At 56.8% G+C, this 14,312-nt stretch overlaps 1 protein-coding gene across 1 annotated transcript; it reads left to right on the top strand.

The window, feature by feature from the left end:
- Positions 1-1,285: 1,285 nt before the first annotated feature.
- On the top strand, positions 1,286-10,010 carry AGXT (alanine--glyoxylate aminotransferase). The gene is made up of 11 exons (XM_003421167.3): positions 1,286-1,465; positions 1,539-1,731; positions 1,838-1,902; positions 2,450-2,550; positions 3,408-3,478; positions 4,282-4,366; positions 5,660-5,755; positions 6,175-6,244; positions 8,561-8,656; positions 9,235-9,363; positions 9,903-10,010. The coding sequence occupies exons 1-11, from the start codon at positions 1,301-1,303 to the stop codon at positions 10,008-10,010; spliced, it is 1,179 nt and encodes a 392-aa protein (XP_003421215.3). The 5' UTR covers positions 1,286-1,300.
- Positions 10,011-14,312: the final 4,302 nt, after the last annotated feature.

Below are 14,312 nucleotides of genomic sequence, written 5' to 3'. Positions count from 1 at the left end.
CCCAAGGCCTAGGTCCCATGCCTCCACCCCGCCCCCATACCTCTTCCTGGTATCCCCGGGGCCCTCTCTCTCCTATAAGCTCACGGGCCCTTCTCACAGCACATGCGGCTGTTACAGACCTGGGCTTGAAAGGACACCACGGGTTGTAATGGGGAGGCCACCCCCCACAACAGAGTCCTCCCATTCCTTCTCTGCAGAGAGCCTTGCATTGCTCTCATTCTGCCCACCTGCCCTCACAGAGCGCCAAGGAGACCCCCAAGGGGAGTGCACCCTGAACCTCAGGGCACTCTGGATAGAGGCCAAGGAAAGACACATTCCATAAAGAAAAGGAGAGAACATGTCCTCAGTGAGTGTGTGAGTGTGTGTGTGTGTGAGGGCATGTGTGTGCATGTGTTCATGTGTGTTATGTGAGTGTGTGTGCTGTGAGCATGTGTTGTGTATGTGCACATGTTTGTGTGAGGGCATGTGTGTGCATGTGTTCATGTGTGTTATGTGAGTGTGTGTGCTGTGAGCATGTGTTGTGTGTGTGCACGTTTGTGTGAGTACACGTCAGTGCATGTGTTCATGTGTGTTATGTGAGTGTGTGTGCACGTGTTCATGTGTGTTATGTGAGTGTGTGTGCACGTGTTCATGTGTGTTATGTGAGTGTGCATTCATGAGTTTGCATTCACATGTTGAACTGTGTGCGTAAGTGCATGGGGTATATACATGTGTGTAAGTGCGTGTGTAAGTATGAATGTATATGCACAGTGCATGTGTGTTTTCTCAGTGGGGCCTTTTCATCAGCTAAGCTGTGTCAGCAAACTACCACTCACAGGCCGTTTCTGGCCCCCTCTCCTGATCTGCACACAGCCATATCGTAGCTGCTTGCACTCAACAACTACAGTGTTTAATTGTTTCAACTCAGATAGTGTGACCCGCCAAGCCTAAAATATTTGCCTTCTAGCCCTTTAAGGAAAACTTTTCAAACCCCTGAGCTCAGCCGGATGGGGCCAGGACTGGCCTCCAGGACCTGGTAAGAGGGAGCTGGAAGGGGTTGGAGGTGAGGACAGAGCCAGGCACGCTCTGTTTGTCATTTACAGGCCTGGAGGCACCGCCTCCCCCAGCCAGAGGTCAGCGCCCTGGCTGTCAGGCCCTGTGAGCAAGATCCCCATCGATAAGGGGTCAGGTAACAACAACCAACCAAAGGCAGTGAGGGCAGGAGGACTGCGGTTGGCACGGGGCCGGCTGGGAAATGTTCCGAGCTCTGGCCGTGGCCAGTGTGGCCCTGAGACCCCGAAAGGCAGGGCAGGTGTGGACCATGGCCTCCCACCAGCTGCTGGTGTCGCCCCCAGAGGCTCTTCGGAAGCCCCTCTCTGTCCCCAGCAGACTCCTGCTAGGGCCCGGCCCCTCTAACCTGACCCCGAGAGTCATGGCCGTGGGGAGCCTCCCGCTAATCGGCCTCATGCACAAGGAGATGTTCCAGGTAGGCCTGCGGGTGGGGTGCAGGCACCACCCTAGCCCCCTCTTTGCCGGGGGCTGATGTGTGTCCTCCCCAGATAATGGATGACATCAAGCAAGGTATCCAGTACGTGTTCCAGACCCAGAACCTGCTCACACTGGCCGTCAGTGGCTCGGGACACAGCGCCCTGGAGGCTGCCCTGTTCAACGTGCTGGAGCCGGGGGACTCCTTCCTGGTGGGGGCCAACGGCGTCTGGGGGCTCCGGGCCGCAGACATTGGGGAGCGCATTGGTAAGGGCAAGGGGGCCCCGTGCCATTTCCCAGGTGGGCACTTGCTCTGTTTTGGCTCTTCATACCTTCACCGCCCCCATGACCGCCCCCTGTGCCCTGGCCCCAGGAGCCCGCGTGCACACCATGCTCAAGGACCCCGGAGGCCACTACACGCTGCAGGAGGTGGAGGAGGTAGGGGGTGTGGGGTACACTGGCCTGGGGGGCTCTAGGGGGTTGGGAAGCCTACCCTGCACCATCATCTGGCTGGAGCCCCAGGAAGGCTCCCCACGTCTGGGAGCAGGTGAGACGCCAGGTAGGGTGGGCTCTGCCTGATAGGGAAACTGAGTCAGAAACCGAGGCCAGGGTCGGGGGCAGGAGGCAGGAGGCTGGGTGGGACAGGGCAGTGGGGCTCCCCAGTGGTGAGGAGGCCCCGACCAGTCCAGACGGTGCTGGCCTCATGACGGCCATTATCCCCACAGGATGACAGGAGGCTGGGGTCTCTGGACAAAAGTCCTTTTCTTGGGCAAAGTCACTTCCCAAGCTGACAAGCCTCCCCCTGCACACACAGAGGAGGGGTTTGAGGCATGTGGGGCCCTATGGCCTGGATCCTGGGTGTTCATGGAGGGTGTGGGGTGGTCCTAGCCCTGCCCTCCTGTGGAAATGGCCCTGGAGCGGGGGTGGTCAGTTGGCCCCAGGTGGCTCCCGACAGGCTCTGCCCCAGCTCTCCCGTGACCCTCAGGGCCTGTCCCAGCACAAGCCAGCACTTCTGTTCCTGACCCATGGGGAGTCATCCAGTGGTGTGCTTCAGCCCCTTGACGGCTATGGGGAGCTCTGCCACCGGTGAGTGGCCATGGGGACACTTGTGGGCCCTTGGGGGTGGGGGGCATGCTGGCTAGAGCTGGGCCCAGGCCTGTGTCAAGTAGCAGGCATGCAGGCACCCCTGGGGTCCTCCTGCTCTGGGTCGAGTCTGGGTGGCTCCTCATCTGGAGAGCTGTGGGGCTTGGGACAGAGCCAGGTGCTCAGGTGCTCAGGTGCTCAGAGTTCCCGCTGCCCTCTAGTCCCCACGGCTGACTGCTGCCAGGTACCAGGGCCTGTGGGTTCTGCCCCTCCTCACCCCAAGACCCCCAAAGGTGTCTCAGCCCCACTGCCCTCCTGGCAACGGGACTCAAAAGGCACTCCACGCCTAGTCATGGGACAGTTTTTATGCCTTTTTTTACTAAAAGCATGTGGAGGGGGAGGAGGAGGAGGTCTTCAGCATGTCTGCCTCTGGACTCTGCCCCCTCTGGCCCTGGACTTCAGGCCAGGAGGCTAGGCTGAGCCATGCGGCAGAGGGAGACGCAGGCCTTCATCCCTCCCCCAACCCACCCCCACACAGCCTGTGGGCCTGAACACCCAGAGCAAGCCCGAGGACCACAGCCCAGGCCACCCAGGGTGACCCTCCCCACATCTGTGTGCCAGGCCCTGTGGGAAGGGCCACTGGGGCCTTGACACCAACCAGACCACTGCCCCTGGCCCTCAGGGAGAGACAGCTGCTGGGAACAGGAGGCCCTGGGGAAGAGGGGCCACATGTGGGAGGTAGAAGCTTCCGCCTGCTTCCTTACTGGCCTCTAAGGGCAATTGAGGCCCTCCACACACAGTCAGGGGAGGACTGACCCCGAGGCCCCTCGTCCTGCTTCACACTGGTCCCCCCTCCCCAGGTACAAGTGCCTGCTCCTCGTGGACTCTGTGGCCTCCCTGGGTGGGGCCCCCATCTACATGGACCAGCAAGGTAGGGGTGTTCTGATGGCTGTTCACCCGGCGGGATCTCAGGGCAGACAGGCCCTGGCTGGAGCACTTCCTGTGAAGTGCCTGGATGCCCACCATGAGCCCACCCTCTGTCACCAGTCTGAGGGCCCAGGGAAAGGGCCCACTCCTCCTTGGGGGCTGGCAGGCTCCCTTAACTAGTCTGTACCGGACATTTCTGCTTGGCGTTCAGAGCCGGGCCAGGGTCAGGGTCTGACCGGGCACCCAGGGCAAGCGGAGGGGGTACCTCTCAGTGGGGCAGTCCCTGGAGAGCAACTAAGAGCACCTGTAGGACTGGGAGGAGGGATGTCAGGCCCTTTTAACCGGGGACAGGAGCGGGAACACTACCACACACAGCCTCAGCTTCCCCCCAGCTGTGGCACTGAGTAACCATGGGGTTGTCAGGGCCCTCTTGCTGCACCCCGCCTGAGAAGCCTCCATTCCCAGCCCAGTGTACCCTCGGCAGTGCCAGCCAACAGCCAGCGCCTGGCTTGGCGGGGCTGACTGCTCCTTCCTGTAGGGCCTGTCTGATGAGGGTCCCTCGGCAGTGAGGTTTCCCTGGGTTGACCCTCAAACTCCTGCTCCCAAAGGACAGACATGATGCTGGGGGCACAGGGCTACTCTGGGGTGCCCACACTGCACCCCCAGGGTGGGCCACACCTTCCTGATGGAGGGAGAAGCTGAGCAGGAGGCTAGGGCTCAGGTGACCCCAGCACGACGACTCCCCGGCCTCATTTACCTCCTGGGCCCCAGCCACCAGTCCTCCAGCACAGCACCCCCTCTCCACAGAGATCGACATCCTGTACTCGGGCTCCCAGAAGGTCCTGAACTCCCCCCCAGGAACCTCAATCATATCCTTCAGTGACAAGGCCCAGTGAGTGACCACAGACCCAGAGATGGGTGTCGGGGAGCCTAGTGAACACTGAGGAGGGGGACCCTGGGGCCAGTGTTCCCATGGCCACATCCTTCTGTCCCCCGGGAGCCCTCACCCTCATCCTGAGCAGAGTGTGCTGAGGCCAGTTCACAGGGGACAGTGGTCTAGGTACAGTGAGACCACAGGGGGCTGGGGAGGCTCTAGAGGGGGGCTGGGTGTGTGGGGGGCAGAGGCCTGGTGTGTGGGGACAGAGGACTGGTGTGGGAGGGAGCAGAGGCCTGGTATGTGGGGGGCAGAGGCCTGGGTGTGTCGGGGGCAGAGGCCTGGGTGGGTGGGGAGCAGTGGCCTGGCATGTGGGGGGCAGAGGCCTGGTGTGTGAGGGGCAGAGGCCTGGTGTTTTCAAAGCTACCAGCTCCAAGTCAAGGGGTGACCATCAGGATGGGGGAGCCGAGCCCAGGCCTCCTGCCTCCACCCTCCAGCTCAGCTCTACGGGCCACCTTTGCCCCCTCCAGACAGTGTCATCCACTATCCCCATGTCCAGACCCTGAGCAAGGCCCGGTCGAGGGGTTCAGCAGGCAGTCAACACCCAGCAGCCTTGCTCCTTGGCTGTCCACCTGTGGCCTGGCCAGTGTAGCGCCTTTACCAGACAGGCAGGGTTCCGGGAGGATCCGGCACCTGCGCTGGACGCTGGACCGTGGGAATCAGGAGTCACTAGGCTGAATCAGAGCTGGATGTACTTAAAGCCACAGCCAGTTGGCACTGCCTGTCGTAGGAGCAGAGAGAGCAGGGGTCCAGGCTGGGCCAGGCCCCCCAGGGTGCAGCTCCTAAAGACAGGAAGAGAGACAGCCTGGATTCTGTGCGGTTGCCAAGTGTGCGGACACGGTGTGAGGCGCCGTGGTTGGCCTCCCAGTTACACCTCAGCCTTGCAGCTCACACCTCAAGAGTGCAGCTGCCTCCTGAGAGGAGAGACTCCAGCCCCACACCCCGAGCCTCAGCTTTCCTGTCATGATGGATGGGTTGGACTGGCTCACACCGCATCTTCCTGTTTCTGGCAATGAGGCAGAGTCACTGTGAGAGGGGCCTGGGGCAGGCAGAGACCCACAGGGAGGGTTCAGGCTGGCCGGGTCCCTAGAAGGCCTACTTGTGCCCCAAACCAAGTGTCAGAGGCACAGCCAGGACCTTGGGGCTCCACACTGTGAGCTCCCTTCTGTGAAGTGTAGGGGGAGGAGTAGACAAGATGGCCCCAAAGACCTCCACCTGCCCTGCAGTGCTCAGTCTGACCCTTCTCTGCAGAAGTAAGATCTACGCCCGGAAGACAAAGCCCTGCTCCTTCTACCTGGACATGAAGGGTCTGGCCAACTTTTGGGGCTGTGAAGACAAGCCCAGGATGTGAGGGCCGGGCTGGGGTCGGGGTGGTTGGTCATGGTGACTGGGGGATACAGGGGTCGGGGGGAGACTTCTCACGATCCCCAGCCTCTATGAGAGACCCTGAGCCCCCACATTCACATCCCCACACGTCACCTGGAGTCCTGGCGCTCACCTGTGTCAGGGCTCACCTGTGTCAGGCCATCCAATGCCCCACAGGGTCCATCCTTCCCTCACCTGGTCTGCAGACTCGGGGCAAAAAGTGTGGCTCCCACCTTCCCACAGATCTGACCTCCAGAGACACCCCAGTACGCCCTCCCATACCTCATCGGGGGCCCTGCCACACCTCCCATCCTGGGCTCCTGTTTACCCACCCCAGAGGAGAGAGTAAACCCATTCAAAACAAAGCTCGTGATGCTGGGTTGGCCCCTCCTGTCTTCCAGATACCATCATACTGTCCCCATCATCAGCTTGTACAGCCTGCGGGAGAGCCTGGCCACCATAGCGGAGCAGGTGAGGGGTTGCGTGCCCAGCATGGGGGCTGAGGCTGGGCAGGAGCGGCCACTCCTGACGAGCCTAGTTGACCCATGGGGGTGACACATCCTCCCCACCCTCCCCCCCCAGGAGCACCAGGAACAGGAGGTGTGGGCAGGACACAGGGGTCTCCCGGCCTCCGTCCCCTTCCCATCAGACTGCGGGCAGTGGAGGTCGGGAGGAGACACCCTCAGAGGGAAGGGGCCCTGTGCTAGGTCGATGTGCCTTTCCTGGCACCATTCCTGAAAGCCCCTGAAAAAAACCCACTGCTGTCAAGTCGATTCGGACACATAGTGACCCTATTGGACAGAGTAGAACTGCCCCATAGGGTTTCGAAAGACTGGCTGGTGGATTCGAACTGCCAACCTTTATGGTTAGCAGCCGAACACATAACCACTGCACCACCAGGGCTCCGAAATCCCCAGAGGAATTGGCTTTCTGCCCTGAACCACCACCCTCGGCAAAACTCTGCAGCAACCTGAACACAGCTCCTGTCTATTCTTGGCTCGCGCTCAATCCCCGACATTCGCTAGCCCCACGTCAGGGCCGACGGAGGAGAGGCTTGACCTCTGTGCCCCCTTCTGGGGTCACAGGCTGCTGGGAGTGGCATGGAGATGGTGGCCTGGGAGGACGGTCGCCTCACGTCAGGGCCGACGGAGGGGAGGCTTGACCTCTGTGCCCCCTTCTGGGGTCACAGGCTGCTGGGAGTGGCATGCAGATGGTGGCCTGGGAGGACGGTCGCCTCACGTCAGGGCCGACGGAGGGGAGGCTTGACCTCTGTGCCCCTTCTGGGGTCACAGGCTGCTGGGAGTGGCATGCAGATGGTGGCCTGGGAGGATGGTCACCTGGAACAACTGCACGGCCTGACAGCCGAGTTCTGTCCAATGACTGGCCTCCCCTGGAACACTAGTTCTGAAAGTGTCGTCCGTGGCCATTTTATCTGCTGACTTGCACTCGGCCCCCAGGGCTAAGGTGCTCTCTGCCCCTTGCTATTCCCTCATTTCCCAGAAGATCCCACGTATTCTAAGTGCTCCGCGTCTTCCCAATGGGAGGCAGAGGGAGCCAGACCCCCCAGCCTAGACACCCCACTTGGGGACCACACTGCCCAGGTCTATGGGTGCCCCACGACACCAGCGGTCCGTGATAAAGGACCGGAAAGCCCCTGCCCTGTGGAGCCCCCAGCAGTGAGCGCGGATGCAAGTAGGTAAAGGCCGGTAGTGAGATGGAGGGAGGAGGAAGAGGCGCACCTGAATGGTGCAAACGCACCCAGCTGCTAGCAGAAACTTTGGAGGTTCAAGTTCACAGAGAGGCTCCTCTGAAGAAAGGTCTGGAGATCCACTGTTGAAAAATCACCTACTGAAAACCCCGTGGAGTACAGTTCTGCACTGACCCATGTGGGGTCACCATGATTGGGGGTTGACTCCATGGCAGCTGGGTTGGTTAAGGAGGAACAGGAATGGGGTAGGGGATGGAGACAACTGCAAATTAAAATAGGTGGGGTTCATTGCCAAGATGGAGGAGGTGAGGAGGCCTGGGCCCGGGAAGTGAGCCACAGCTGGGCCCTGAGACCGAGAGGGGGAAGAAGCAGGGGAGGAATAGAGGAGGCCAAGAGGGGGAGGATGGGGAAGGGGTGGAGGGATGGTGTGTGGGGGTCCTGGTGAGGTCAGTGCACTGGGGACAGGAACCGGGGCCCAGAGCCCAGAGGGTTGAGAGACATGGGAGCCAGTGGCTGCAGTGGGTGGAGGGCAGGGCTCCTGGGGGTTAAGGAGTGGGAGGCTTGGAAGCCTGGCCCCTCCTTCCCTCCCTAGGGTGAGAGCTGGCCAAGCCCCGAAGCAGAAGGGGGCTATAGAACACAGGGCTAGGACCTCCACCCCACTCTGTTCCTTTCCCCTGGACCCTCTTGTCTCGGCGCCTCTGACAGCTCAGCCCCTCCCCCTCCACTTCCCTTCCGCCAGGTGACAGACAGTGGAAAGAGTCCGGCTCCCCTCTGGTTCTGACCCAGCCTGGGCCCTGTGTGGACAGCAGCCCCTTCCCTCCCTTTGACTTGCCCCCACCTCCCCAAATGCCCCTACCTAACCACCACCAGGGGCCACATAGCTCCAAGGGCAGGTTGGACCCTGGGCAGAGCCACAACTGGGGGCTTGGGGGGCTCTAGGAGGCAGCGGGGACTCCAGGGGACTAGGAATCCAGGCCCGGAGAGGAGGCCTCCAAGCCTGGGGCTGCTCCCCATTGGAACCTGTGGGGCCTGACCCCTGCCCCACCCTGCTCAACGTCCTTGGTGCCCTCTCCCCACAGGGCCTGGAGAGCAGCTGGCGGCAGCACCGGGAGGCCGCAGCCTACCTGCATGGGCGCCTGCAGGCACTGGGCCTGCAGCTCTTTGTCAAGAACCCAGTAAGGGGCCTGGAGGCAGGGACAAGGAGCAATGGTCTGGTCCCTCCGAGGTCCTGACACCTGCCTGGAGTTCAGGGCAGAGCCAAGCCAGTGGAGCTGGAGGGCACAGCCCAGTGGCCTTTGGATGCTGGGGCTCAGGGCACTTGGACACTTGGCCTGCAGCCCCCAATCCTCCCCCAAAGCCTCCCTGCCTGGGGGTAGTTACAGGACCATGGGAAGGCACTCCTGAGCCCCCAGGCAGGGCCCCGTGGTAGGGGTGGGGGCTCCAGGGCTCACACCAGGCGGGCGGACATGAACAACCCTGGCTGTGGGGTAAAGGCGGCGCTCAGGCAAAGCTGAAGCCTCTGGCCACCTCCCAGGACTGGTGAGACTCACCCAGGCTCAGCTGCCCTGTCCTTCTGAGCCTTGGATGAGGGGCAGGCAGTGGGGTGGTGGGGGGCCTGCTTTCCTTGGGCCCTCTCCCCTGCTGCTGCCTTGGGCAGAGGCCAGGACTGGGCAGGCTGGGCAGGTGGCATGGGCGGCAGTGAGGGTGGGTGCAGCACTGCCCACCTTCTTGGCTGAGCCACCCTGTCTGGCAGGCACTCCGGCTGCCCACAATCACCACAGTGGCCATGCCTGCTGGCTACGACTGGAGGGACATCGTCAGCTATGTCATGGACCACTTCAACATCGAGATCATGGGTGGCCTTGGGCCCTCGGTGGGGAAGGTAAGAGGGCAGCGGCTCTGGCCACAGGACCGCTCTGGGGGCGAGGGGCAGGGCCAGTCCCACCTACACAGAGCGGATGCTCCGATCGGCGCACCCATGTCCAGCCGACTGGCCCGGTCAGCAGACACACAGCAGGAGGGCCCAGGACGGCAGGGGCAGCGAGAAGGAGCGACCCTGTTCCAACGCTTGTGACCCCTGCAAGGGGAGACCCCGGCGAGCGTTTTCTCCTGCCTCCAGCACCCGTACTTGGTGGGGTCACATGGGATTGCTGTAACATCAGCCTGGCCCAACTGACCTCCATAGTTCCACACAGAGGCCCCTTCCCACTGAGCAGCACTGATGCTCGGAGTCTACTGCCTGCTGGGGAGGCAACGCTCAGAAGGAGCCCTTGTTAGACAATCCTGGCCCCCCACTTCCTTCACTTGTTCTGTGGGCACAGGGGGAGGGTTGAGAGCCTACCTCTGGCCTGGGTCTGCATGGTCCCCCTAGTGGGGACAGGAAGAGTGACATCTGCACCCACCTGTGCCCCATCCCCCTAGGTGCTACGAATTGGTCTGCTGGGCTGCAACGCTACCCGGGAGAATGTGGACCGTGTGATCGAGGCCCTGAAGGAGGCCCTGCAGCGCTGCCCCCGGAACAAGCTGTGACCACCCACCCAGCCCCACACCTACCAGGAGGGACTTGAGGGAGTGACAGGACCAAACAGACTGTAAGACCCAGGGGCCGGGCAAGAGAGCTACTGACCCAGCAGGGCAATGCAGAGCGAAGGGCAGGACCAGGCAGCCTCCCTGAGCCTGTCTGAGTAGGAACCCGAAATCACACCCTTCAGGCTCAGTGTCAGCAGCTTCTAAATGCCCTGAAGCCCCCAAAGTCACTGACCTTCCTGGGAATATTCAATAAAGAACCCTGTGGCTGGGTCTTCGCTCCTCCCTGTAGGGTGGGCTGCGCGGAAGGCCCTCAGGGGAGCTGCCACTATGTTCTCAGCACTGCCCCGGGCAGACCCTGGAACCTTGGTAGCATGGACATTTGGGGCGCCATCTTGTCCTGGAGCCGAGGGGGCTGACCTCTCCTGGGGTCTCCCTGCGGTTGGAGGACAGGGATGTGCAAGTAAGTCAAGATGGCTGGGGATATTGTCTCCTTACGGCCTGGCCTAGGTGTCGCACCTGCAAAATGTATCAACAGACACAGCGACACCAGACGGACCCTTACAGCCGCAGGGCAGATGCGCGACCCTGCTCACGCAGACCAGGATATCCATATGGACCAGGGCACCCCCATTCCTGGGGCCGCATACCTGCGTGCACACACGGGGCAGTGCAGGTGCCAAAGGCCTAGGAGGGATACCACAATGGGCTACTTGCCCTCATACATGCTGCCAAGTGGATCACCCCCAGGCTCAGCCCCTCATCTGCTCAGATCCCTCTGCCTCTGGCCCCAGATCCCTGTCCCATGCTTGGGTTTTCTGCTATAGCGCGGTGGGGGTCCCTCCAGCCTCTCCTTCCTAGCAAGGCTCAGGCTATGTGGAGGAGGGGCCCTGATTACTCAGAACCAAGATGTGCTGGGCAGCCACCCACATGTCCACATTTCCCAAGAGGATGGTTGAACAGGTGGCTCTCCCCTTGTTGAGAGGGTATTCATAGTCCAAATGCTGCTATGTGCCTTTGTGTAGTCACTAGCCCTACCCCCTGTGCAGCGAAGGGTTGGCCTGGCTTCTTCCCTATGTCACTCACCTGGCACTGGATGAGCACAGTCTACTCACATGCGTCATTGGACTATGTTCGTGAGCAGATGATAGGCCAACAGGCCCATGGCAGGTTTCACAGCTGCTGGTAGATGTGGGCACAATGGATGGACACAGGCACTGTAACATCTTAGCTGTGGTCAGCACAGGAACTGTGAGGGGCCGGTGGGTGTGGAGCACAGAAGGCAAAAGGAGGAGCTCTCTAAGAGGAGGTGACAGTTTGAGAGGCCAGAGCATGCAGGGCCACGTAGGCCATGTTTGAGACTTTGGTCTTTGTCATAAGAGAGCAGTCCTGTCTTGGTTTGGGTTTCCCCAGAAGTGGGTGCTGAGAGCAGGGTTCAAGTGCAATGCTTGTTTGGGAGGAGATCCCAGGAATGACCCATATGAAAGTTCCCTTGGACTCCCAACCAGCTAGTACCTCTGCACTCCATCTTCTGATTTCTGTCAGCATAGATGAGTTCTGCCGGTATTTGGATTTCATATGGATGGAATCGTACGTATATTCTCTATTGTGTCTGCTTCTCTCACTGAACGTTTTTGAGATTCATACATGTTATTGTGGAAATCATGGTTTGCTCATTTTTATTGCTTAGTGGTATTCCATTGTATGGATATATTGCAGTTTGTTTATTCATTCTGAGTTGTTTCCAATTCAGGGCTATCATGAGTAAGGCTGTGATGAACATTCTCCTATAAGGTTTTGTGTGGATATATGTTTTAATTTCTTTTGGGTAAATGCCTGGGAATGGAATTGTGGAGTCATAGGACATGTGTAGATTTAACTTTAAAAGACACTGCCACAGAGTTCTCCGAAGTGGTTATAACATTTTACCTCCCCACCAGTAGTATAAGAGAATTCCAGTTGCTCCGCGTCCTCATCAACATTTGGTGTTTGTTGTCTTTTTCATATTAGCCTTTCTAGTGGGTGGGAAGTTGTGTCTAACTTTGTTTTAGTTTGCATTTTCCTGATGACTAATGATTTTGTGGACCTTTTCTTGTGCTTATTACCCTTTTGCATATCTTCATTGAGAAGTGTCATTTCAACAATTTTGCCCATTTTAGTTGTATTTTTTGTCTTTATTGATTTGGGGTAGCTCTTTCATATATTCTGGATACTGTCAGATGTGTGTGCAATGAATATTTTCTTCTGGTCTATTGCTTTCCTATTCATTTTCTTAATGATATCCTGAAAGAGTAATATTTTTTGATTTGGGGTTCTACTTATCAATTTCTTTTTTCTTTTATGTCCTGTGCCATTTGTTTCTTGTCTACCTCAAGGTTGTAAAGTTATCCTTCTGTTTTCTTCTAGAAGTTTTATGGCATCAGTTTTTTATGTTTCTATGAAATGAAAAATGAAGTTTAGTTTTTATCCATACTGATGTCTAGTTGTTTCCACAGTATTTGTTATAAAGACTTTACCGTTGAGTTGACTTGGCAACTTTGTCAAAAATTAATATATATAAGTTTATTTCTGGCCTCTCTGTTCTGTTTCTTTCTCGTGTTTATCTGTCCTTATGTCAATACGGAAACTCTGGTGGTGTAGTGGTTAAGTGCTATGGCTGCTAACCAAAAGGTCAGCAGTTCGAATCCACCAGGCACTCTTTGAAAACTCTATGGGGCAGTTCTACTCTCTAGGGTCACTAGGGTCGACTTGACGGCAATGGGTGTTTTTGGTTTTCATGTCGATACCATACTGTGTTTAATACTGTAGCTTTATAGTACATCTTGAAATCAAGCAGATGAAGTCCTCCAATTTTGTTCTTTCTTTTCAAGATTGTTTTATCTATCATACAGCCTTTGAATTTTCATATATATTTGAGAATCATCTTGATTTTCTTCAAAGTCATTTGCTGGAATTTTAGTAGAGATTACACAAAGTCTATATACCAAGTTCGAGGAATATACAGAGTCACTATACCAAAAAGAATTGGTCAACACTCAACCATTTCAGGAGGCAGCATATGATCAGGAACCAATGGTAATGAAGGAAGAAGTTCAAGCTGCACGGAAGGCATTGGCAAAAAACAAAACCCATTGCTGTCGAGTCAACTCCGACCCATAGTGACCCAATAGGACAGAGTAGAACTGCCCCATAGGGTTTCCAAGGAGCGGCTAGTAGATTCAAACTGCTGACCTTTTGCTTAGCAGCTGTGGCTCTTAGCACTACGCCACCAAGGTTTCTGGCAAAACACAAGGCTCCAGGAATTGACGGAATACAATTGAGGTGTTTCCACAAAGGGAGGCAGCACTGGGAGTGCTCACTCATCTATGCCAAGAAATTTGGAAGACAGATACCTGACCAACCGACTAGAAGAGATCCATATTTATGCCTATTTCCTAGAGAGGTGATCCCAACGAATGTGAAAATTATTGAACAATATCATTAATATCACATGTAAGTAAAATTTTCCTGAAGATCATTCAAAAGCAGCTGCAGTAGCATATCAACAGGGAACTGCCAGAAATCCAGGCCGGATTCAGAAGAGGATGTGGAACCAGGGAAACCATTGCTGATGTCACGTGGATCCTGGCTGAAAGCAGAGAATACCAGAAAGACGTTTACTTGTGTTTTATTGACTATGTAAAGGCATTTTAGTGTGTGGATCATAATAAATTACAGGTAACATTGCAGAGAAGGGGAATTCCAGAACACTTAATTGTGCTCATGAGGAACCTGTCCACAGATCAAGAGGCAGTCATTTGAACAGAACAAGGGAATATTGCGTAGTTAAAAGTAAGGAAAGGTGTGCGTAGGGTTGTATTCTTTCACCATACTTATTCCATCTGTATGCTGAGCAAATAACCCAAGAAATTTCTGGACTGTATGAAAAAGAACAGGGCATCAGGATTGGAGGACGACTCCTTAACAACCAGCCTTATGCAGATGACACAGCCTTGCTTGCTGAAAGTGAAGAGGACTTGAAGCACTTACTAATGAAGATCAAAGACCACAGCCTACAGTATGGACTGCACCTCAACATAAAGAAAACAAAAATCCTCACAACTGGACCAATGAGTAACATTGTGTTAAACAGAGAAAAGATTGAAGTTGTCAAGGATTTCATTTTACTTGGATCCACAATCAACAGCCATGGAAGCAGCAGTCAAGAAATCAAAAGATGCACTGCGTTGGGCAAATCTACTGCAGAAGACCTCTTTAAAATGTTGAAGAGCAAAGATGTCACCCTGAATACTAAGGTGTGCCTGA

This window comes from Loxodonta africana, chromosome 6 (genome assembly GCF_030014295.1).
Source record: "Loxodonta africana isolate mLoxAfr1 chromosome 6, mLoxAfr1.hap2, whole genome shotgun sequence".
In the NCBI taxonomy this organism is placed as follows: Eukaryota; Metazoa; Chordata; class Mammalia; order Proboscidea; family Elephantidae; genus Loxodonta; species Loxodonta africana.
Note: the sequence above shows the minus strand (reverse complement) of the source record. Positions and strands in the feature narration are given on the sequence as shown.

Coding starts and splice junctions, on each gene's coding strand:
- AGXT (XM_003421167.3), top strand. CDS start 1,301: ATGGCCTCCCACCAGCTGCTGGTGTCGCCCCCAGAGGCTCTTCGGAAG. Junction 5,756..6,174: donor TGTGAAGACAAGCCCAGGAT/GTGAGGGCCGGG, acceptor CCTGTCTTCCAG/ATACCATCATACTGTCCCCA. Junction 9,364..9,902: donor TTGGGCCCTCGGTGGGGAAG/GTAAGAGGGCAG, acceptor CCATCCCCCTAG/GTGCTACGAATTGGTCTGCT.